Source organism: Scyliorhinus canicula, chromosome 4 (assembly GCF_902713615.1).
Source record: "Scyliorhinus canicula chromosome 4, sScyCan1.1, whole genome shotgun sequence".
NCBI lineage: Eukaryota > Metazoa > Chordata > Chondrichthyes > Carcharhiniformes > Scyliorhinidae > Scyliorhinus > Scyliorhinus canicula.
In genome coordinates, this window is record NC_052149.1 from 1,342,686 (window position 1) to 1,368,557 (window position 25,872).

The 25,872-nt window shown below is 50.2% G+C and overlaps 1 protein-coding gene across 2 annotated transcripts in view; it reads right to left on the bottom strand.

Moving 5' to 3' along the window:
• Positions 1 to 24,581, bottom strand: part of LOC119964299 (guanine nucleotide exchange factor VAV3-like) — a 77,468-nt gene extending 52,887 nt beyond the window's left edge. For both annotated transcript variants that reach the window (XM_038793576.1, XM_038793575.1), the window contains exons 1-3: positions 24,411 to 24,581; positions 17,520 to 17,621; positions 7,087 to 7,184 (exon numbers count right to left, since the gene is read on the bottom strand). In XM_038793576.1, the coding sequence (XP_038649504.1) occupies positions 7,087 to 7,184; positions 17,520 to 17,621; positions 24,411 to 24,547 (337 nt within the window). In that variant the 5' untranslated portion in view covers positions 24,548 to 24,581. The remainder of the gene's footprint in view (positions 1 to 7,086; positions 7,185 to 17,519; positions 17,622 to 24,410) is intronic.
• Between the last annotated feature and the right edge of the window lie 1,291 nt (positions 24,582 to 25,872).

Consider the following 25,872-nt stretch of genomic DNA (forward strand, 5'->3'; position numbering starts at 1 on the left):
GTGGGATTGGAAATCAGACAATCCCTACAGTGCAGGAGGCAATCTGACCCATCGATGCTCACCGACCTTTAGAACAAGCACCCACCTGCGCCCATTCCTGCGACCCCAACTAACCTTTTTGAATCTAAGGGGCAATTTAACATGGCCAATCTACCGAACCTGCACATACGTGCAGTGCGGTCAGCCTAAATTGAAGGTGAACCAGCGAAGGTGACCCGAGGAGTTTGAGTGAAGGCAATCATCCAGCAGAGGGCAGCAGAGCAGAGCTACTGATCAGCTGTTCTGGGGGAATTTGCATACGTGCAGTGCGGCCAGCCTAAGTTGAAGGTGGTTTGTGGAGGGGCTGTTGGCAAGTGACAGTTAAACCCGAAACACTTCGTGAGTGTTTCCCACCCTACCTCCTCCTCTAACCAACCCCCCCACCCCACGGTGGTTGGGAAGCGGGAGCAGGGGCCTGTCGTGAAGGTGAGTGAGTGCCTTTAAATTTGCTTAACTTTCAGCGGGAGCAGGGTTTGAGGTAATATCAGGTAAGCTCTTCCTTTCTTTTTCTTTTTCTTGTTTTTTTTTAAATCTAGAGGTGATGTCAGGGAAGGCAGTACAATGCTCCTCCTGCAGAATGTTTGAGGTGAGGGACGCCGTCAGTGTCCCTGCTGATTTCATCTGTGGGAAGTGCACCCACCTCCAGCTCCTCAAAAACCGTGTTAGGGACCTGGAGCTTGAGCTGGATGAACTTCGGATCATTCGGGAGGCAGAGGGGGTCATAGATAGGAGCTTCAGGGAAGTAGTTACACGAAAGACTGGAGATAGATGGGTAACTGTAAGAGGGACTGGGAAGAAGCAGTCAGTGCAGGGACCCCCTGCGGTCGTTCCCCTGAGTAACAAGTATACCGTTTTGGATACTTGTGGGGGGGACGACTTACCAGGGGTAAGCCATGGCGTACGGGCCTCTGGCACGGAGTCTGTCCCTGTTGCTCAGAAGGGAAGGGGGGAAAGGAGTAGAACATTAGTAATTGGGGACTCAATAGTCAGGGGCACAGATAGGAGATTTTGTGGGAGCCAGAGAGACTCACGTTTGGTATGTTGCCTCCCAGGTGCAAGGGTAAGTGATGTCTCGGATCGTGTTTTCCGGGTCCTTAAGGGGGAGGGGGAGCAGCCCCAAGTCGTAGTCCACATTGGCACTAACGACATAGGTAGGAAAGGGGACAAGGATGTCAGGCAGACCTTTAGGGAGCTAGGATGGAAGCTCAGAGCGAGAACAAACAGAGTTGTTATCTCTGGGTTGTTGCCCGTGCCACGTGATAGTGAGATGAGGAATAGGGAGAGAGAGCAATTAAACACGTGGCTACAGGGATGGTGCAGGCGGGAGGGATTCAGATTTCTGGATAACTGGGGCTCTTTCTGGGGAAGGTGGGACCTCTATAGACAGGATGGTCTACAACTGAACCTGAGGGGCACCAATATCCTGGGGGGGAGATTTGTTAGTACTCTTTGGGGGGGTTTAAACTAATTCAGCAGGGGCATGGGAACCTGGATTGTAGTTTTGGGGTACGGGAGATTGAGAGTATAGAGGTCAGGAGCACAGATTTGACTTCGCAGGAGGGTGCCAGTGTTCAGGTAGGTGGTTTGAAGTGTGTCTACTTCAATGCCAGGAGTATACGAAATAAGGTAGGGGAACTGGCAGCATGGGTTGGTACCTGGGACGTCGACGTCGTGGCCATTTCAGAGACATGGATAGAGCAGGGACAGGAATGGTTGTTGCAGGTTCCGGGGTTTAGGTGTTTTAGTAAGCTCAGAGAAGGGGGCAAAAGAGGGGGAGGTGTGGCGCTGCTAGTCAAGGACAGTATTACGGTGGCGGAAAGGATGCTAGATGGGGACTCTTCTTCTGAGGTAGTATGGGCTGAGGTTAGAAACAGGAAAGGAGAGGTCACCCTGTTGGGAGTTTTCTATAGGCCACCTAATAGTTCTAGGGATGTAGAGGAAAGGATGGCGAAGATGATTCTGGAAAAGAGCGAAAGTATCAGGGTAGTTGTTATGGGAGACTTTAACTTTCCAAATATTGACTGGAAAAGATATAGTTCGAGTACATTAGATGGGTCGTTCTTTGTACAATGTGTGCAGGAGGGTTTCCTGACACAATATGTTGACAGGCCAACAAGAGGCGAGGCCACATTGGATTTGGTTTTGGGTAATGAACCAGGCCAGGTGTTAGATCTGGAGGTAGGTGAGCACTTTGGAAACAGTGACCACAATTCGGTGACCTTTACGTTAGTGATGGAAAGGGATAAGTATACCCCGTAGGGCAAGAGTTATAGCTGGGGGAAGGGCAATTATGATGCCATTAGACATGACTTAGGATGTGTTGGTTGGAGAAGTAGGCTGCAAGGGTTGGGCACACTGGATATGTGGAGCTTGTTCAAGGAACAGCTATTGCATGTTCTTGATAAGTACGTACCAGTCAGGCAGGGAGGAAGGGGTCGAGCGAGGGAACCGTGGTTGACCAAAGAAGTGGAATCTCTTGTTAAGAGGAAGAAGGAGGCCTATGTGAAGATGAGGCATGAAGTTTCAGTTGGGGCGCTTGATAGTTACAAGGAAGCGAGGAAGGATCTAAAGAGAGAGCTAAGACGAGCAAGGAGGGGGACATGAGAAGTCTTTGGCAGGTAGGATCAAGGAAAACCCAAAAGCTTTCTATAGGTATGTCAGGAATAAAAGAATGACTAGGGTAAGAGTAGGGCCAGTCAAGGACAGTGGTGGGAAGTTGTGTGTGGAGGCTGAGGAGATAAGCGAGATACTAAATGAATACTTTTCGTCAGTATTCACTCAAGAAAAAGATAATATTGTGGAGGAGAATGCTGAGACACAGGCTATTAGAATGGATGGCATTGAGGTGCGTAGGGAAGAAGTGTTGGCAATTCTGGACAAGGTGAAAATAGATAAGTCCCCGGGGCTGGATGGGATTTATCCTAGGATTCTCTTGGAAGCCAGGGAAGAGATTGCTGAGCCTTTGGCTTTGATTTTTATGTCATCATTGACTACAGGAATAGTGCCAGAGGACTGGAGGATAGCAAATGTGGTCCCTTTGTTCAAGAAGGGGAGTAGAGATAACCCCGGTAACTATAGGCCGGTGAGCCTAACGTCTGTGGTGGGTAAGGTCTTGGAGAGGATTATAAAAGATACGATTTATAATCATCTAGATAGGAATAATATGATTAGGGATAGTCAGCATGGTTTTGTGAAGGGTAGGTCATGCCTCACAAACCTTATCGAGTTCTTTGAGAAGGTGACTGAACAGGTAGACGAGGGTAGAGCAGTTGATGTGGTGTATATGGATTTCAGTAAAGCGTTTGATAAGGTTCCCCACGGTCGGCTATTGCAGAAAATACGGAGGCTGGGGATTGAGGGTGATTTAGAGATGTGGATCAGAAATTGGCTAGTTGAAAGAAGACAGAGAGTGGTAGTTGATGGGAAATGTTCAGAATGGAGTTCAGTTACGAGTGGCGTACCACAAGGATCTGTTCTGGGGCCGTTGCTGTTTGTCATTTTTATAAATGACCTAGAGGAGGGCGCAGAAGGATGGGTGAGTAAATTTGCAGACGACACTAAAGTCGGTGGAGTTTTAGACAGTGCGGAAGGATGTTGCAGGTTACAGAGGGACATAGATAAGCTGCAGAGCTGGGCTGAGAGGTGGCAAATGGAGTTTAATGTGGAGAAGTGTGAGGTGATTCACTTTGGAAAGAATAACAGGAATGCGGAATATTTGGCTAATGGTAAAATTCTTGGTAATGTGGATGAGCAGAGGGATCTCGGTGTCCATGTACATAGATCCCTGAAAGTTGCCACCCAGGTTGATAGGGTTGTGAAGAAGGCCTATGGTGTGTTGGCCTTTATTGGTAGAGGGATTGAGTTCCGGAGCCATGAGGTCATGTTGCAGTTGTACAAAACTCTAGTACGGCCGCATTTGGAGTATTGCGTACAGTTCTGTCCGCCTCATTATAGGAAGGATGTGGAAGCTTTGGAACGGGTGCAGAGGAGATTTACCAGGATGTTGCCTGGTATGGAGGGAAAATCTTATGAGGAAAGGCTGATGGACTTGAGGTTGTTTTCGTTAGAGAGAAGAAGGTTAAGAGGTGACTTAATAGAGGCATATAAAATGATCAGAGGGTTAGATAGGGTGGACAGCGAGAGCCTTCTCCCGCGGATGGAGGTGGCTAGCACGAGGGGACATAGCCTTAAATTGAGGGGTAATAGATATAGGACAGAGGTCAGAGGTGGGTTTTTTATGCAAAGAGTGGTGAGGCCGTGGAATGCCCTACCTGCAACAGTAGTGAACTCGCCAACATTGAGGGCATTTAAAATTTATTGGATATGCATATGGATGATAAGGGCATAGTGTAGGTTAGATGGCCTTTTGTTTTTTTCCATGTCGGTGCAACATCGAGGGCCGAAGGGCCTGTACTGCGCTGTATCATTCTATGTTCTATGTTCTATCTTTGGACTGTGGGCGGAAACCGGATCACCCGGAGGAAACCCACGCACACAAGGGGAGAACGTGCAGACTCCACACAGACAGTGACCCAAGCCGGGAATTGAACCCGGGTCGCTGCCGTGCTAACCACTGTGCTACCGTGGTGAGAGAGTGCAGTTGATACCGGAATTTTGGGAGAGAGTGGGGCAATGGGATTTATTTGATTCATTAATTGATGTACATTTAGAGGACTGGAGGAGGCTGTTCGGTCCATCAGGTTGATACTGGTTAACAGAGATCTCACTCATCCCATTTTCCAGCTCTTGACCCAGAATCCTGAAGGTTACAGCAGCACAAGTGAATATCAAATACTTCTTAAATGTTACAATGGTTTCTAACTCAATCACCCTTTCAGGCAGTGATTTCAGACTCCCACCACGCCCTGGGTGAAATGTTTTCTCCTAAAACCCCCCTCTTAGCCTTCTACCCCTGACCTTAAATCTATGGCCCCTGGTTATTGACCTCTCTACTAATAGAACAATTGCCTTCCTGTCCACCTGTGGTACTGGAAACAGACTAGCAAAAAGGAAGAACACAAATCGGCCAAAAACAGAACTACAAAGGCCCTTGCTGGAATCGATATAGCCGCCTGTCAGAGTGCTAAACTCAACACAGAAACTGTGCCCACTTGGCCAGTCTAGTGATAGCCTCCTGTAGTCCAGGACTATCCTCCTCACTATTTACCCGCCTGCCAATGTTTGTGTCATCCGCAAACCTCTTGATCATTGCCCTACATTTAAATCCCAATCATTAATGTACACCACAAATAGCAAAGTCCCAGCACCGAGCCCAACGGAACCCCACTGGAAACAGACTTAGTCACAGAAACATCCCTCTATTGGCCTCCGCTTCAGGCCTCTCAGCCTATTTTGGTTCCAGTGCGTCACTTTGCCTTGGAGTCCATGGTCCTTTCTGTCGAGACCAGTCTGCCACCTTATCAAAAAGCCGGCTAAACTCCATATTGACCACACCAAATGCATCACCCTCATCAACACTCCTGGTTACCTCCTCAAAAACCTCAAGAAAATTTGTCAAACACGACCTTCCCTGAGCAAATCCATGCTGACTATCCCTGAATAATCCATGCTGACTATCCCTGAATAATCCATGCTGACTATCCCTGAATAATCCATGCTGACTATCCCTGAATAATCCATGCTGACTATCCCTGAATAATCCATGCTGACTATCCCTGAATAATCCATGCTGACTATCCCTGAATAATCCATGCTGACTATCCCTGAATAATCCATGCTGACTATCCCTGAATAATCCATGCTGACTATCCCTGAATAATCCATGCTGACTATCCCTGAATAATCCATGCTGACTATCCCTGAATAATCCATGCTGACTATCCCTGAATAATCCATGCTGACTATCCCTGAATAATCCATGCTGACTATCCCTGAATAATCCATGCTGACTATCCCTGAATAATCCATGCTGACTATCCCTGAATAATCCATGCTGACTAACCCTGAATAATCCATGCTGACTATCCCTGAATAATCCATGCTGACTATCCCTGAATAATCCATGCTGACTATCCCTGAATAATCCATGCTGACTATCCCTGAATAATCCATGCTGACTATCCCTGAATATCCATGCTGACGATCCCTGAATAATCCATGCTGACTAACCCTGAATAATCCATGGTGATCCAACTGCAAAGACAGTCAGAATTCTTTCCAGCAACTTCCCACCACCGAGGTTAGACAGACTGGCCGACAATTTCCTGGTCTACTTCCAGCTCCTCTTTTTAATAATGGGACAATGTTGGTCCTCCACTCCTCTGGCACCTCGCCTGTGTCCAGTGAGCATTTTAAACCGGCTCCCAGTGCCCCTGATATCTCCTCCCTGCCTCCCTGATACGATGGTACAACTGGTGTTAAAGGACCGTGGGGCTGGATTCTCCCAAAATGAGACTATGTCCCCACGCCGGCGTAAAAACGGTGGAGTTTTACTCCAGAAATTCCGGGACAAAAGTTACACAAATTCAGTGCCCTGCAGGGGGCGAGCAGGGACCCGGAGTGAACCTCGCAGCATTGGCTGCGGATACGGGCCCCCGCACTTCCGGCTCGGAGTCAGCGCTTGGGAATGGCGACAGCCTCCAGTGGCCGCGCCGAGCTCCATGGCGGACTCGGACTGCGGAGCTGAACCCTCTAAATAGTGACCCCGATCGGCACCGACCCGGACCACCCGCGTAAAATTAACGCAGTGCCGTGTAAGGCCCCCCCCCCCCCCTCCTGGTCTCCCACCCCCCTGCCCTGACCAGGACAGCCGTGGACCACGCCAGCATCCCGACTGGCAATAGATGGTTAGTTCTACGCCGTCGGGAACTCGGCCAGCCGGGAGTGGAGTATCGCTGGGCGAGCCTCTGACAATGGCCCCCCCGGCGACGCGGCGTACTCCGCGATCACGCCGATTCTCTGCGCGGGGCTGCGGAGAATCCAGCCCAGGATATTTGAACATTTAATTTGTTAATATATTTGGAGATTTGGATTTTGCAATGGCATTTCTGTGAATTTTCTAAGGGAGTATCCATTCGGGTATTTTACCTGCTGTTGACTTGCCACAGATGCCGAGTCGCCCGAGACATTCCTTGTGTGCTCCAGTCCCACACCTCGGGCACATGTATCCCTGGTAAAATACTCCCCTGAGAGAAGAATGAAATCGGCCATTACAGCTCAGCGTGGCATCTTTACAACTTACATCTTAGAAAACATCCCAAGGTGCTTCACAGTATTACCAAATCCGACAGATTGACAGGAGATATTCTTACATAGATTCTTACATAGAACATACAGTGCAGAAGGAGGCCATTCGGCCCATCGAGTCTGCACCGACCCATTTAAGCCCTCAGCTGTCGTCCAGGTTGTTACGTTGGGAGGTTTGAAGTGGGGTCATAGTGAAAGGGAGAAAGGTCAACGTAAAGAGGTTTCAGGAGGGAACTCCAGAATTTTGGGCCGAGGGGAGAGATGATGGTGTGGGGCTAATATCATTGGGCCAGTAACCACGAGACCCAAAGCAATGCTCTGGGGACATGGGTTCAAATCCCACCACTGCCTGAATTTCAAATTCAATAAACAAAATCTAGAATAATCTCAGTAACAATGATCATGAAACCATCTATAGAATCCCTACAGTACAGAAGGAGGCCATTTGGCCCATCAAGTCTGAAACGACCCTCTGAAAAAGCCCACTCCCTCATCCTATCCCCATAACCTCAGCTAACTTACACATCCTTGGATACTAACCAATTTAGCATGGCCAATCCAACTAACTTTTGTATTTGTTCAGGGGACAAATGCTGGGTCAGAATTTATTGGCCATCCCTGAGGACAGTTGAGAGTCAACCACGTTTCTGTGGATCCTGGAATGAAGAGCTTGTTGCATGAGGAACGGTTGAGGACTCTGGGTCTGTACTCGTTGGAGTTCAGAAGGATGAGGGGGAACCTTATTGAAATTTGCAGGATACTGCGAGGCCTGGATAGAGTGGACGTGGAGAGGATGTGAAAAAAATGAATGAAATGAAAGTTGCTTATTGTCACAAGTAGGCTTCAAATGAAGTTACTGTGAAAAGCCCCTAGTGTTTCCACCTGTTGGAAAAACTAGAAGCAGAGGACACAATCTCAGACTAAAGGGACGATCCTTTAAAACAGAGATGAGGAGGAATTTCTTCAGCCAGAGGGTGATGAATCTGTGGAACTCTTTGCCGCAGAAGGCTGGGGAGGCCAAATCGCTGAGTGTCTTTAAGACAGGGATAGATAGGTTCTTGATTCATAAGGAGATCGGGGTGATGGAGAGAAGGCAGGAGAATCTGGATGAGAAAATATCAGGCATGATTGAATGGCGAAGCAGTGTCGATGGGCCGAGTGGCCTAATTCTGCTCCGATGTCTTTTGGTCTTATGGAGTTACATTTCGGCCAGACCAGGTAAGGACAGCAGATTTCCTTCCCTGAAGGACATTGGTGAACCAGATGGGTTTTTCTGACAATCAATAATGGTTTCATAGTCATCTTTAGATTTTTAATTCCAGAGTTTTATTGAATTTAAATTTCACTTTCGGCCATGGTGGGATTTGAACCCAGAGCATCATCCTGGGTCTCTGGATTATTCATCCAGTGACAATAAAACTATGCCACCGCCTCCTCTTCAAAATGTGCACTTCTTTGGACAGTGAGAGGAAACCGGAGCACCCGGAGGAAACCCACGCAGGCACGGGGTGAACGTGCAGACTCCACACAGACAGTGACCCAGCGGGGAATCGAACCTGGGACCCTGGCGCTGTGAGGCAGCAGTGCTAACCACTGTGCCATCTAGTCGATTTCCATAATAACCCATCTGGTCACTAATGTCCTTTAGGGAAGGAAATCTGCCGTCCTTACCCGGTCTGCCCTACATGTGACTCCAGACCCACAGCAATGTGTTTGACTATTAAATACCCTCTGAAATGGCCATGTGAGACACTCAAGGGCAATTAGGGTGGGCACTGCTGCCCACATCACAGCAAAAACTAAATCAAGGGCTGTTAAAGGATCAGCTTCCAATGAGGGGGAGGGGGTTGGTGTTTAAAATTGAGGGTGATTAAGAGGCTAGAACTGAAAGGATTATTAAAAAATGGCTTCATGTGATGTGAGGCAGGATGGGGACGAGGTCACAGAGTGATTTGAAATCAAGGATGAAAATATTAAAACAACCAAAGGCATAACTGGACTGAGGTTGGTCGACTCAATTTTGGAGGTGGGTCGGCAGAACTCTGCAGCCCCGATAACCCAGCCATTAATGGAGAGAAAGAGGTCACAAATGGAATTTGAATTGGTATCGGCTGGGAAGGCGGTGAGCTAACTTTGTCCCTCACGAGGGGTATTTTCGGAGTTTGGTGTGAAGGCAGCTGTTTACTGACTCCCCAGCTGAGACGGCTGCACGAGGAATAGGTCAGGTTAATGATGAGGGAGCAGGGCTGATCAAGGTTAATACACACGAGGAATAGGTCAGGTTAATAACGAGGGAGCAGGGCTGAACAAGGTTAATACACACGAGGAATAGGTCAGGTTAATGACGAGGGAGCAGGGCTGAACAAGGTTAATACACACGAGGAAAAGGTCAGGTTAATGATGAGTGACGAGGGCTGAACAAGGTTAATACACACGAGGAATAGGTCAGGTTAATAACGACGGACGAGGGCTGAACAAGGTTAATACACACGAGGAATAGGTCAGGTTAATGATGAGTGACGAGGGCTGAACAAGTTTAATACACACGAGGAATAGGTCAGGTTAATGATGAGGGAGGAGGGCTGAACAAGGTTAATACACACGAGGAATAGGTAAGGTTAATGATGAGGGAGCAGGTCTGAACAAGGTTAATACACACGAGGAATAGGTCAGGTTAATGATGAGTGACGAGGGCTGAACAAGGTTAATACACACGAGGAATAGGTCAGGTTAATAACGAGGGAGAAAGACTGAACAAGGTTAATACACACGAGGAATAGGTCAGGTTAATGACGAGGGACGAGGGCTGAACAAGGTTAATACACACGAGGAATAGCTCAGGTTAATGATGAGGGACGAGGGCTGAACAAGGTTAATACACACGAGGAATAGCTCAGGTTAATAACGAGGGACGAGGGCTCAACAAGGTTAATACACACGAGGAATAGGTCAGGTTAATGATGAGGGAGCAGGACTGAACAAGGTTAATACACACGAGGAATAGGTCAGGTTAATAACGAGGGAGCAGGGCTGAACAAGGTTAATACACACGAGGAATAGGTCAGGTTAATAACGAGGGGGCAGGGCTGAACAAGGTTAATACACACGAGGAATAGGTCAGGTTAATAACGAGGGACGAGGGCTGAACAAGGTTAATACACACGAGGAATAGGTCAGGTTAATAACGAGGGAGCAGGGCTGAACAAGGTTAATACACACGAGGAATAGGTCAGGTTAATAAGGAGGGAGCAGGACTGAACAAGGTTAATACACACGAGGAATAGGTCAGGTTAATAAGGAGGGAGCAGGACTGAACAAGGTTAATACACACGAGGAATAGGTCAGGTTAATGATGAGGGAGCAGGACTGAACAAGGTTAATACACACGAGGAATAGGTCAGGTTAATAACGAGGGACAAGGGCTGAACAAGGTTAATACACACGAGGAATAGGTCAGGTTAATAACAAGGGACGAGGTCTGAACAAGGTTAATACACATGTTCTTGAAAATACAGAAAAATGTGTCATTTGAAACATGGAAGTCTGGCAATATCTGGTTTGAGAGGATACAGGGAAAGATCCCACAAAAGTTTAATAGCAGCTGCAAAGAGCAGGGTTATAAAATGCAGATTCTTGCTCACAAGCAGGTTTAGCAGACACACAGGTTTCATGTGGTAAGCTAAAACAATGGCTCACACCTTCATGGAATGTAACTATCTCAGGAAGCATCTGGAAAAGCATGGATGAGAGTTTCAATTGCATTAAGTGACGAATGTTTAAAACAGGCAAGTCTTTCAAGTCATAACCAAGTTAAATTTTAGCATACAGCTAAAAGCAAAGTTTCACACCTTAATTGAAATAAACTCTCTTAGTAAACAGCTGGAAAGGATGGAAGATGCCCAGTCGAATTTGGTGTCAATTCTAAAGTGTAAAATTCTATGAACATCAAGTCAATGAAAAGAAAATTGGAGACGACCTGGAAACATAATTTAAGTCAAAATCAAAGGCAAAGTTATGAGCTGGGGACAATTGGAAAATTAAACGATTCGAAATCACAGAAATAAAAGTTAACTATTGAAACCAAAGCATTTTTTAATCAGATTTGAGAGGAGACGAGATGCCCAAAATGAATAATTAGTTGTAGTAAAATGTTTACATCAAAGATACTTTTTAACTATCAAAGTGAAACAAGCCCATTTACAGTAAAGTCGTTAAAACTTAATAACTCTTCGAAAGAGAATATAAACCCAGGGAGCAGCAGCAACATGGACAGAGGACAGGACAGAGGAAACCAGCAACAGGAGAGAAGGGGAGGAGAACTCAGAGAGAGAGAGAGAGAGCTCGGTCATGGGAAAGACAAGGCAAGCAGCCGAGTTTAAACAGTTATACATCTAAGGAAGACTAGAATTTAAACAGAGCCAGAGCCAGCTCTCACAGCTCGGTGCATGGGACACAGCAACCGAGTTCACCAGCGAATACAACTCAAGAAGACCAGATTTTAAGAAGATCGATTGTCAAGGTTGGAATGAAGGTCTGTACAACCAACTAGCAGCATCCAGAAGCAAGATCTTTTTACCTTTCTGTAAAGAAAGTGTTTGCAGCTTTTAAAAGAAAAAATATAATAATAAAAATAACTTAACCTGAAAAAGTGGTTATTAGCTTACTTCACTTCCTTAATAACGCAGGACCCAGGACATCGATGCTATTAAGGGGTAAGTAGGTAAAATTCTTCGGTGAAGGTATGGGTTATACTGGGGGATAACTTGAAAATATACTTTGACCTAAATAGCACCCACGGAAGCCTGCATCGGAGTCAGGGAGTGAGAATCCCTGTTCACCATTTAGAATATCGAACTTTTTTTGATATAGGGGGAATTCTAAGAATAGTGGTGAGTTTTAACTTCACACACGAGGAATAGGTCAGGTTAATAACGAGGGAGGAGGGCTGAACAAAGTTAATACACACGAGAAATAGGTCAGGTTAATGATGAGGGAGCAGGACTGAACAAGGTTAATACACACGAGGAATAGGTCAGGTTAATGATGAGTGACGAGGGCTGAACAAGGTTAATACACACGAGGAATAGGTCAGGTTAATGATGAGGGACGAGGACTGAACAAGGTTAATACACACGAGAAATAGGTCAGGTTAATGATGAGGGAGCAGGGCTGAACAAGGTTAATACACACGAGGAATAGGTCAGGTTAATGATGAGGGAGCAGGGATGAATAAGGTTAATACACACGAGGAATAGGTCAGGTTAATGACGAGGGACGAGGGCTAAACAAGGTTAATACACACGAGGAATAGGTCAGGTTAATGACGAGGGACGAGGGCTGAACAAGGTTAATACACACGAGGAATAGGTCAGGTTAATGACATGGGAGCAGGGCTGAACAAGGTTAATACACACGAGGAATAGGTCAGGTTAATAACGAGGGAGCAGGGCTGAACAAGGTTAATACACACGAGGAATAGGTCAGGTTAATGATGAGGGAGCAGGACTGAACAAGGTTAATACACACGAGGAATAGGTCAGGTTAATAACGAGGGAGCAGGACTGAACAAGGTTAATACACACGAGGAATAGGTCAGGTTAATAACGAGGGAGCAGGACTGAACAAGGTTAATACACACGAGGAATAGGTCAGGTTAATAACTAGGGAGCAGGGCTGAACAAGGTTAATACACACGAGGAATAGGTCAGGTTAATAACGAGGGAGCAGGACTGAACAATGTTAATACACACGAGGAATAGGTCAGGTTAATGATGAGGGAGCAGGACTGAACAAGGTTAATACACACGAGGAATAGGTCAGGTTAATAACGAGGGAGCAGGGCTGAACAAGGTTAATACACACAAGGAATAGGTCAGGTTAATGATGAGGGACGAGGGCTGAACAAGGTTAATACACACGAGGAATAGGTCAGGTTAATGATGAGGGACGAGGGCTGAACAAGGTTAATACACACGAGGAATAGGTCAGGTTAATAACATGGGAGCAGGACTGAACAAGGTTAATACACACGAGGAATAGCTCAGGTTAATAACGAGGGACGAGGGCTGAACAAGGTTAATACACACGAGGAATAGGTCAGGTTAATAACGAGGGACGAGGGCTGAACAAGGTTAATACACACGAGGAATAGGTCAGGTTAATGATGAGGGACGAGGGCTGAACAAGGTTAATACACACGAGGAATAGGTCAGGTTAATAACAAGGGACTAGGGCTGAACAAGGTTAATACACACGAGGAATAGGTCAGGTTAATGACATGGGAGCAGGACTGAACAAGGTTAATACACACGAGGAATAGGTCAGGTTAATAAAGAGGGACGAAGGCTGAACAAGGTTAATACACACGACGAATAGCTCAGGTTAATAACGAGGGACGAGGGCTGAACAAGGTTAATACACACGAGGAATAGGTCAGGTTAATAACGAGGGACGAGGGCTGAACAAGGTTAATACACACGAGGAATAGGTCAGGTTAATGATGAGGGACGAGGGCTGAACAAGGTTAATACACACGAGGAATAGGTCAGGTTAATGACGAGGGAAGGAGGGCTGAACAAGGTTAATACAGCCTTTGAGGTTTTCTCCCGGGCGGAATTTTATTAGTAGTTTGAAGCATCACTGACACCACATTTATTGGGGATGTTTAATGATTCTCGGTCACAGGGGGAGCTGTCGGCCATGTGGCGCAGGAGTCGATCTCTCTGATCCCGGAGAAGGACTAGGATCCGGTGCAGTGTGGGTCTTACATTTCTTTATTGAACACCCATGTAATGGTACTAGCCAAGGTTCTGGCGATGCGTCTGGAGCAGGGGTGGGCAAACTACGGCCCGCATGCGGCCCGCCAAAGGTATTTCTGCGGCCCACCAAGTCATTAAAAAAAAAAAAAAAAAATTTTTTAAGGTTAATGGGGGGGGGGGGGGGCTGTTGCGTTACTGACTGGTATAGGGTGGATACGTTGACTTGAGTAGGGTGATCATTGCTCGGCACAACGTCAAGGGCCGAAGGGCCTGTTCTGTGCTGTACTGTTCTATGTTCTATATGAGGCGCCCAGAATCATAACCGGGTGAAGTAATTATTTTACTTAATATACTATGCGGCCCTTTGTGAATTTCTGAATGTGGCCCTTGCACGGAAAAGTTTGCCCACCCCTGGTCTGGAGGGTTGTTTGCCAGGAGTGATCTCCGAGGACCAGACTGGGTTTGTCAAAGGCCAACAATTATCGGCCAACATCAGGCAACATTTGAATGTGGCAATGTTCCCATTTAGGGGGAAGATATCTGAAGTAATCATCGGCACGGATGCAGAGAAGGATTTTGATTCGATGGAGTGGAGGTACCTGTTTGAGGTTCTGGGACGATTTGGGTTTGGGCCTGGGAGAGACTGCTGTACAGAGCACCCCCAGAGAGTGTCCGGACTAACGCAGCGAGTGTCCGGACTAACGCAGCGAGTGTCCGGACTAACGCAGCGAGTGTCCGGACTAACGCAGCGAGTGTCCGGACTAACGCAGCGAGTGTCCGGACTAACGCAGCGAGTGTCCGGACTAACGCAGCGAGTGTCCGGACTAACGCAGCGAGTGTCCGGACTAACGCAGCGAGTGTCCGGACTAACGCAGCGAGTGTCCGGACTAACGCAGCGAGTGTCCGGACTAACGCAGCAAGTGTCCGGACTAACGCAGCGAGTGTCCGGACTAACGCAGCGAGTGTCCGGACTAACGCAGCGAGTGTCCGGACTAACGCAGCGAGTGTCCGGACTAACGCAGCGAGTGTCCGGACTAACGCGCGTGTCCGGACTAACGCAGCGAGTGTCCGGACTAACGCAGAGAGTGTCCGGACTAACGCAGAGAGTGTCCGACTAACGCAGCGAGTGTCCGGACTAACGCAGCGAGTGTCCGGACTAACGCAGCGAGTGTCCGGACTAACGCAGCGAGTGTCCGGACTAACGCAGCGAGTGTCCGGACTAACGCAGTGAGTGTCCGGACTAACGCAGCGAGTGTCCGGACTAACGCAGCGAGTGTCCGGACTAACGCAGCGAGTGTCCGGATTAACGCAGCGAGTGTCCGGACTAACGCAGCGAGTGTCCGGACTAACGCAGTGAGTGTCCGGACTAACGCAGCGAGTGTCCGGACTAACGCAGAGAGTGTCCGGACTAACGCAGCGAGTGTCCGGACTAACGCAGCGAGTGTCCGGACTAACGCAGCGAGTGTCCGGACTAACGCAGCGAGTGTCCGGACTAACGCAGCGAGTGTCCGGACTAACGCAGTGAGTGTCCGGACTAACGCAGCGAGTGTCCGGACTAACGCAGTGAGTGTCCGGACTAACACAGTGAGTGTCCGGACTAACGCAGCGAGTGTCCGGACTAACACAGTGAGCTCGGGGTATTTCGGGTCTTACAGGGGCACGAGGCGTGGTGCCCGCTCTCACCGTTGTTTTTCCTGTTCACAATTGAATCTTGGGCCACCGCCATTAGGTTGTCAAATGGGTGGAGAGGTAAAGAGGGGGCAAGGAGCACAGGGTGTCCATTGAAGCGGACAATCTGCTGTTGCACGTTTCTGACCCTCTATCCCATGTGGGAAGAATCCTGGAGCTCCTTTGGAAGGTTGGATCCTTCTCAGGGTACAAACTGAATGTGAGCAAGAGCACAATTCTCCCGGGAAACCCGCTAAGAAGGGGGCTGATTTGGGAATGCTGCCGTTCCAGCTCGGGGGGGGGGAGGGGGGGGGGGGGGGAGGAGGATGGCCGGGGGGGGGGGGGTCTGTGGGCTTTGGAACAAAAGTATATATTTTTTTAAGTCTCCATGTCTCGCTGGCTCCCCCGCAGAGTCTGGAAACCTCCGGCTCGGATGTCAGCAGACAGGGTCGGCCATTGTCCCAGAGTCGTTACAGAAAAGAAGGAGGCCATTTAATCCATCGACTCTGTGGGAGAACGATGGAAATCAGGGAGGGACAAAAAGGAAAGAGGTGTACAGATCCCACGAGGTTGGAGAGTGGGAAGAGGCTACAGGATAGGGAGGTGAGTGAGGCCTCAGAGGGATCTGAAAGCAAATTTTATCATTTAAAAATCAAGTAGTTGTTCAGCCAGGAGCCATTGTCGGGTCATCAAACAGAGAAGATGATGTGTGAACTTTGGGAGTTGGACCACAGCTAGAAGGGTGGGTGTCATAATATCCATCCATGTATATAATGGAGTGCAGACAGGCAGTGATTGACACACAGGATGACCAGTGAACACACAGAACACAGCAGCCAATCACCAGACAGGACACGGCCACTATAAAGCCAGAGGGCAGCAGTTTTCCCGCTCTCTCGGGATCCAGCCTCTGAGAGAGTCAGAGCCCGTGAGCTAGCCAGTGCAAACACCATGTGGTAGCTAGTTAGTCTGGTCAGGCTAGTATCAGGTCTCCATTCAAGTCAGCATAGTGTCAACCCACAGTTCAACATGTAAAACAGTTTAGATGTTAAATAAAACCGTGTTGCATCTCATCAAGTGTTGGAAGTGTGTCTCTCGCTACACTGCATCAAGTGTAGTCCACGTCGACCCAGCCTGCCCAACACATCAGGTGGGTGGCAGTCATCAAGTGGATTCGGGGGGACAGCAAACAGTGGGTGAGCTGAAATCTCCTCCTGCTCTGTCCCAATGCCACCCTGAGCCATTCTCCTCATTCCATTAACTCTCTGATTCTTTCTCTAACCTCAGTCTCTGATCATCTCGCATCTGTCAGCAATCCCAGGGAACCGCACAAATATTCGGGAAACCTGCAATCACCAAATCCCCCTACTCACCAACTCCCCGCCGCACTGCTCTATCCTCCATGTCTTTGCTCTAGTTTGCTGTTATGTAACTGGCTCCATTACAGGGTTCATGATTGATGCACAATCAATAACCACAGAAACAAAGGAGTAGTCCGATCGAAGGCTTTAATCTACAAGATGTTCCCCCAGCAGCTTGAGTACAGAAAGAACAATGCCTGCTGGGTAACACGGGTTCTTATACTCCGCCTCGTGGGCGGAGCTACCTCCTTCTTGACCAATGAGAAAGCAACACTTGGGCCAATGGGCAGCGAGCCTTCTACACCAATAGCAGCTCACACTCCCAGGTACCGTAGTACCTCTCGTCATACTATCACAATGATCTAGTCCAACAAGCCCTTTATCCGCTTCTAGTTTTTCATTAACCAGGTGAAAGTTGCAGACAAAAAGGCGACAATTTGAATGGCAGCATCTTTATATAATTTCCAGCCAGCAATTGGGATCTCACCTCAGTAACATTCGGCAGACTTGGCAGTACGTGATCTGATCGAAGCTGTGCATGATAAAAGCATGATTATTGCTGTTAGCATTTTCAGGATGGATGTTGGAGCTGCCGGAGAAACAGAGACAGAGAGAAATGCTAATTTAATAAGGTGAATGGGCTTCTGAAAACAGCGCATAATCAGGTCACGATGCACTCAATTTCAGTACAGAAACTCGCAAAACAGCAATGAGATAATTGTCACATAACCTGAACTGACCAAATAAAAATTATAGACAAGGAAAGTAGGAATAACTCTGAACTCTGTCAGTACTGACCCTCTGACAGTGCAGCACTCCCTCAGTACTGACCCTCTGACAGTGCAGCACTCCCTCAGTACTGACCCTCTGACAGTGCAGCACTCCCTCAGTACTGACCCTCTGACAGTGCGGCACTCCCTCAGTACTGACCCTCTGACAGTGCGGCACTCCCTCAGTACTGACCCTCTGACAGTGCAGCACTCCCTCAGTACTGACCCTCTGACAGTGCTGCACTCCCTCAGTACTGACCCTCTGACAGTGCAGCACTCCCTCAGTACTGACCCTCTGACAGTGCGGCACTCCCTCAGTACTGACCCTCTGACAGTGCGGCACTCCCTCAGTACTGACCCTCTGACAGTGCAGGCACTCCCTCAGTACTGACCCTCTGACAGTGCAGCACTCCCTCAGTACTGACCCTCTGACAGTGCGGCACTCCCTCAGTACTGACCCTCTGACAGTGCAGCACTCCCTCAGTACTGACCCTCTGACAGTGCAGCACTCCCTCAGTACTGACCCTCTGACAGTGCAGCACTCCCTCAGTACTGACCCTCTGACAGTGCAGCACTCCCTCAGTACTGACCCTCTGACAGTGCGGCACTCCCTCAGTACTGACCCTCTGACAGTGCGGCACTCCCTCAGTACTGACCCTCTGACAGTGCGGCACTCCCTCAGTACTGACCCTCTGACAGTGCAGCACTCCCTCAGTACTGACCCTCTGACAGTGCAGCACTCCCTCAGTACTGACCCTCTGACAGTGCAGGCACTCCCTCAGTACTGACCCTCTGACAGTGCAGCACTCCCTCAGTACTGACCCTCTGACAGTGCAGCACTCCCTCAGTACTGACCCTCTGACAGTGCAGCACTCCCTCAGTACTGACCCTCTGACAGTGCAGCACTCCCTCAGTACTGACCCTCTGACAGTGCAGCACTCCCTCAGTACTGACCCTCTGACAGTGCGGTACTCCCTCAGTGCTGACCCTCTGACAGTGCAGCACTCCCTCAGTACTGACCCTCTCACAGTGCAGCACTCCCTCAGTACTGACCCTCTGACAGTGCGGCATTCCCCCAGTACTGACCCTCTGACAGTGCGGCATTCCCCCAGTACTGACCCTCTGACAGTGCGGCACTCCCTCAGTACTGACCCTCTGCCAGTGTAGGTCTCCGTCCGTGCTCATGTGGAGGGACGGTGTAATGTTTTTATTGATACAAGTTTCGCTGGAGATGCTGAGAATGTTCTTGTTGGAGCAATGGAAATAGCTGCAACATTTTTCAGAGATTTACATGATTGTGACAGGTTTTTATCAGGTAAGGCTAGAAAAACCCTTCGCTTTTTCTAATGTTGCGAGGACCAGTGAACATTCATTTACATTATCGGCAGGAGGTAGGGGGGGATTGTAAAGACAAACGTTGTTTTTGCAGTGAATGGCAATGACCTGATCTGTGTGCTCCAGGGGATGTTGGTGGGGGAGATGATTGACGGTATTATCGTGCTGTGTATTGTGGTGATAAGCATCACTCTAAATACACAAGGGGTTAATGTAAATACACTACGGCTAAGTAAACACTAGAGGGAGCACCAGAGATGTCATGACATACAGACATACAGCTAATGAACACATAGAATAGGACACGACCAATGGGCAGTCAAGACACCCAGAGGTGACAAGGGGGCATTATACAACCCATATATAAGGACAGGGCACACATGCTCTGTCTCTTTTCACAGGCGACACTTAGCGAGAAGGACAGAGGCAAATCAGAAGCATCACACCCACCACGTGGCTTAGAGCAGACTGGTTAGTTAGACTGAGACACTATAGCAAGATTAGCAGGAGAGTCAAACTCATAGAGAACTGTGCTAATGGTTCAATAAATCACATTGAACTTACTTCAAAGTCTGGAGTATCTTTTGGTCAAAGCTGCATCGAGTTGCAGCCTGTGTTATCCCAGAGTACATAACACAACATGGTACCAGTAGTACCTGTTGAACCTATATAATTCAACTCAGCAAGATCCGTGACTACCAGCGACAGCACCCAGGTAAGATGTTCGAGATTCCGGTTCCTCTGCAGCTCAGGTACCACGGCAATCTCAGTGCCAACTGGCGTGCATTCAAGCAGAGAATTGAGATTGACCCGACTGCATGGCCTTCAAACCCTCCATTATCTCTTCCAGCCCAATCAGGGTCCCCAGTCCTTCTACCAGCTCCCCATCCACCTTCAGGAAAGTCAGCCCATCCAAAAAGTGCCTCATCCCGTCCAGCCCCGCAAGGAGTTCTGACCAGCACAACCTGTTATAAAAGTCCCGAAAGGTCTTGCTCACCCCCTCCGAGTCCCCAACTAAGTTCCCATCCCCATCAACAACTTTCCCTATTTCTCTAGCTGCCTCCCTCTTTCTGAGCTGCTGAGCAAGCATCCTGCTGGCCTCTCACTGTGCTCGTAAATCACCCCCCCCCTCGCCTTTCTGAGCTGTACCACTGCCCTTCCTGTGGTTAACAAACCAAATTCCGCCTGCAGCCTCCGGTGTTCCCTTAACAGCCCTGCCTCTGGAGCCTCCACATACCTCCTATCCACTCGTAGAATCTCTTTTACCAGTCGGCCCGTCTCTGCCCTGTCCGTCCTGTCCCAGTGAGCCCGGATCGAGATCAGCTCTCCTCTCACCACTGCCTTCAGCGCTTCCCAGCCCACCGCTGCTGAGACCTCCCCCCTATCATTCACCTGCAGGTTCAGCATGCACTTCCTCAGCCTCTCGCACACCGCTTCATCCGTCAACAGCACTACATCCAACCTCCATTGTGGGCGCTGCTTGCTATCCATACTGACCTGCAGGTCCATCCAGTGCGGAGCGTAGTCGCCGAATACCCTGTGTCCACCACCCACGCCAACAGGGCCCTACCCACAACAAAGAAATCTATCCGGGAGTACACCTTGGTGGGAGCAAAAAGAAAATTCCTTGGCCCTCAGCTACCTAAATCTCCATGGATCCCCCCCCCCCCCCCCCCCCCCATCTGCTGCATGACCCCTCTCAGCTCCTTTGCCATTGCTGGCACCCTGCCCGTTCTCAAGCATGACCGGTCCAGGCCTGGATCAATAACCGTGTTGAAATCCCCACCCATAATCAGCCTGTGTGAATCCAGGTCCGGAATCTTCCCCAGTACCCTCTTTATAAAATCCCCATCGTCCCAATTTGGCGCGTATACGTTGACCAGCACTAGCTTCATCCCCTGCTGCCTGCCACTAACCATGATAAATCTACCTCCCACTCCGAGGCTCTCCTCCCCATCTCGTTAATCAGAATCGCAGCTCCCCTTGTTTTTGTATCCAGCCCCGAGTGGCAAAACCTGACTAACCCGGCCTTTCTCAACCTGACCTGATTTAAGGTGTGTCTCCTGCAGCATCACCACCTCCGCCTTCAGTCCCCTCAGGTCCGCAAACACACGTGCCCTCTTGACCGGCCCATTTGGTCCCCGGACATTCCAGATGACCAGTCCAGTTGGGGAGCAAAGTGCCCCCCCTCCCCGCCGATCAGCCAACCCCTTTCTTGGGCCCGTCTCTAGCCCATGCGCCGCACCTCCTCTGGCCTACCCCACGGCGGCACCTACCCCCGACCCCCTCAGTGACCTTCCACCCAAGTCCCTCCCACGTCAGCAGCAGAACCCACCCCCCCCCCCACCCAGGAGCACTACTCCAAAACCTAACCCATCTAATAACCTAAACAGATACACACCCCCCACTGTGCTTCGGTGAGCTAGCTCACCCATCTAGCTTGGTGGCCCCCGCCTCCAGCGCCAAGAAGTCTCCCACCTATTGTTCCCTCGCTCCCCTCCCCCCCCGCTCCTGTAAACAAGTTCCCTCATCCAACAATCCCCAAACAAACACCCCACAGCAAGAAAACAAAAAAACAAAAGCACCACCCACCGAAACCCAGACAGGCACATCTCCATCCCACAAAAGTGCACATCAGTAAAAACATAGAAGATGAAACACAAGAGGAACATCACCAACATCTACCCAGGAAAAGAACCAAAAACTAAACGGAAAATTGACTTTCCCCCCCCCTTTCCTTTTCCCCGAAACAGAGCTCCAAAATAGACTGACACAGAACAATACAAGAAGGCACAGCCAATTTAACAACCGAAAAAACAAACCCCACCAAAAACCAAGGGCGAGAAAAGAAAAACAAACAAAAGCCCCCACAGACAAACAGAAAAGTCCAACGCCTCATCGGGCGACTCAAGTGATGTTGGTCCTCAAGCTTAACCCACAGACGCGCCGGATACAACAGACCAAACTTCACCTGCTTCTTAAAGAAAATAGCCTAGCCCTGATTGAAGCCTGCCCTCTTCCTCGCCATCTCCACACTCAGGTCCTGGTACACCCACAGGATGCTGTTATCCCACCTGAAACTCCGCGTGTGCTTGACCCACCGCAGAATACATTCCTTGTCCAGGAACCTGTGGAATCTCAGCACCATCGCTCTCGGAGGGTCCCCTGCCCACGGCTTCCTGGCAAACATCCGGTACGCCCTGTCCACCTCCAGCGGTCGGGGGAATTGCCCCTCCCCCAGCAGTTTTGCCAACGTACCTGCCACGTATGCTCCAGGATCTGCTCTCTCAGCCCCCTCCGGAAGCCCGACAATTCTTAGGTTCTGCTGGCTGGACTGGTTCTCAAGGTCTTCCCCCTTCTCCAGGAGCCTTTTCTGCTGCTCCTGAAACATCCCCACCTCCAGCTCCACCGCTGTTTGCTGCTCCTCTTGTTCCAGCAGCTCCTTCTCCACCTTCTGAATCGCCCGGTCCTGGCCATCCAGTCTGCTCTCTAGACGATCAATTGATTCTTTGATTGGTTCAAAGGATTCCCGCTTCTGCCTGGCGAAGTCATCCTGAATGGCCTCCATCGCTGGGTCCATTGGTCGCTGCGCTGCCACCCCAGGGGTCCGTCCCTCGGCCATACCCCAGGGGTCCGTCCCTCGGCCATACCCCAGGGGTCCGTCCCTCGGCCATACCCCAGGGGTCCGTCCCTCGGCCATACCCAGGGGTCCGTCCCTCGGCCATACCCCAGGGGTCCGTCCCTCGGCCATACCCCAGGGGTCCGTCCCTCCCCTCGGCCATACCCCAGGGGTCCGTCCCTCGGCCATACCCCAGGGGTCCGTCCCTCGGCCATACCCCAGGGGTCCGTCCCTCGGCCGTACTGTCTCCATTGCGCTTCAACACAGCTCGCTACGGCTTCTTTTTTTCTGCCCTTTCGTGACTTCTGTCCCTCGGCCATACCCCAGGGGTCCGTCCCTCGGCCATACCCCAGGGGTCCGTCCCTCGGCCATACCCCAGGGGTCCGTCCCTCGGCCATACCCCAGGGGTCCGTCCCTCGGCCATACCCCAGGGGTCCGTCCCTCGGCCATACCCCAGGGGTCCGTCCCTCGGCCATACCCCAGGGGTCCGTCCCTCGGCCGTACTGTCTCCCATTGCAGCTTCAACACAGCTCGCTACTGGCTTCTTTTTTCTGCCCTTTCGTGCACTTCTGGTCCTTTTCTCCATTCACCGATGCGAGGATACAGTGCCCAATTGCCTCAGTCTACAAATTTTCCAATTAAAACCGGAAAAAAGTCCGGGGGAAAGGTCCAAAGTCCGACCAGAGCGGGAGCCACCAAATGTGCGACTTACTCCTCCATAGCCGCCACCGGAAGTCATGCATCAAGCCTACACTGTCCATCACTTCCCCCAGCCCAATCGCCCCCCCCCCCCCCCCCCCCCCGGGCACCTTCCCCTCCTCCTGCCTTGGGAACTCGAGCCCATCCAAGAACCGCCTCATCCCCTCCTCCCCAGGCGGAGGCTCTGACTCGAGCAACATTCTGTAAAAGGCCTCAAATGCTACATTCACCCCCTTTGGGTCCCACACCACCTTGCCTCCCCCATCTCTGCCTCCAGCGAGGTCAATCGATCCTCGTGCTTCCCCATAACCTCCTCCATCTTTTGGATCCTCAGGCCCTGTGTCTCCTGCCTCTGATCCACGCACTCAATCGCTGCCCAAAGCAGCTCCACCAACTTAGCCAGGTCCTCCTCTCTCTGGAACTTGCTGCTCCATAGATCAGTAGGTGGGCAGTGCTACCCCCCTACTCTCCGCCATCGTCTCCGGTCGCACCGCTATTACTCTCACTCAAGCTGCTGCCACTTCACGTTGCACTGCTTGTCCGATGTGCCATAAGCCAGTCCTACCAGAGGAGTTTTACCTTCCCTCCGTGTTCATTACCCTCTTGAAATCCAACACCTCACAATTTGGGTCGGGAAGGAGCAAAAACATCCACCTGGAGCGGGAGCCACCAAATGTGCGGCCACTGAGTTTGGATCTTTTGTCCATGTTTGAACCAAGGCTGGAATGGGTCAGGAGCTGAGTGACTCTGGCGGAACCCAAACTGAGTGTCCGTGAGCAGGTTATTGCTGAGTAAGTGCCGCTTGATAGCTCTGTTGATGACTCCTCCCAGCATTTTAATAATGAGTGAGAACAGACTGATTTGCAGTGAGTGAAGGAATTGTGTGGAGGAGGCAAAGGAAAGATGGCCACAGAAATGTGAAAGATTAACAAGAATAATGGTGTTTGATACTCACAGAGCCATTCCAAACTGCTCCAACCATTTCTTCTTCAAATCTTTTGTCTTACAGAAGAACTCAAACCCGTTTTGGCCGTGCACATGTGTGAGGTAGAATCCATGGGACCACTGCATCACAGAGAAGGAAAACAACATTTTACAAATTAGTTGATCGCATTCCGACTTATCACAGTTCAGAACGAGTCTGAGGTTCACAGCGAGCATCCCCACCTCAATCCCACAGACACAACAACAAAAACCCAAACTGAAGCTCACAAGAGAGGGTCAGTACTGAGGGAATGCTGCACTGTCAGAGGGTCAGTACTGAGGGAGTGCTGCACTGTCAGAGGGTCAGTACTGAGGGAGTGCCGCACTGTCAGAGGGTCAGTACTGAGGGAGTGCTGGCACTGTCAGAGGGTCAGTACTGTGGGAGTGCCGCACTGTCAGAGGGTCAGTACTGAGGGAAGTGCCGCACTGTCAGAGGGTCAGTACTGAGGGAGTGCTGCACTGTCAGAGGGTCAGTACTGAGGGAGTGCCGCACTGTCAGAGGGTCAGTACTGAGGAGTGCCGCACTGTCAGAGGGTCAGTACTGAGGGAGTGCTGCACTGTCAGAGGGTCAGTACTGAGGGAGTGTCCGCACTGTCAGAGGGTCAGTACTGAGGGAGTGCCGCACTGTCAGAGGGTCAGTACTGAGGAGGAGCAGCACTGTCAGAGGGTCAGTACTGAGGGAGTGCCTGCACTGTCAGAGGGTCAGTACTGAGAGAGTGCCTGCCACTGTCAGAGGTGTCCAGTACTGAGTGGTAGGGAGTGCCGCCACATGTAGAGGCGTCAGTACTGAGGGAGTTGCCGCACTGTCAGAGGGTCAGTACTGAGGGAGTGCTGCACTGTCAGAGGGTCAGTACTGAGGGGAGTGCTGCACTGTCAGAGGGTCAGTACTGAGGGAGTGCTGCACTGTCAGAGGGTCAGTACTGAGGGAGTGCCGCACTGTCAGAGGGTCAGTACTGAGGGAGTGCTGCACTGTCAGAGGGTCAGTACTGAGGGAGTGCCGCACTGTCAGAGGGTCAGTACTGAGGGAGTGCCGCACTGTCAGAGGGTCAGTACTGAGGGAGTGCTGCACTGTCAGAGGGTCAGTACTGAGGGAGTGCCGCACTGTCAGAGGGTCAGTACTGAACTGGACGAGCCATATTAATACTGGGGTCCATTCCGGGTCCGCCAGTAGTGGAGGTCTCGGAACACCGTGACACTTCTTACATCCCCCCTTCCGTCCCAGGTGCATCTGGTGGGCAGCGGGCAGGACGGGCTGGCAGCTCGCCATCCCAGTTGCCCAGGCAGCAGCCAGGCCCATCCAAGGCCGGGCCGCCCCAGGAAACGGCCGCCAAAGGGGTCCCCAGTCACAGGGCAGGAATCACAGGAGTCCACCTCCAGTTCTGCTGTACCGTCTGGGGAACCACCAAGACGTAGTCACAGGGGCCGTAAGGCCA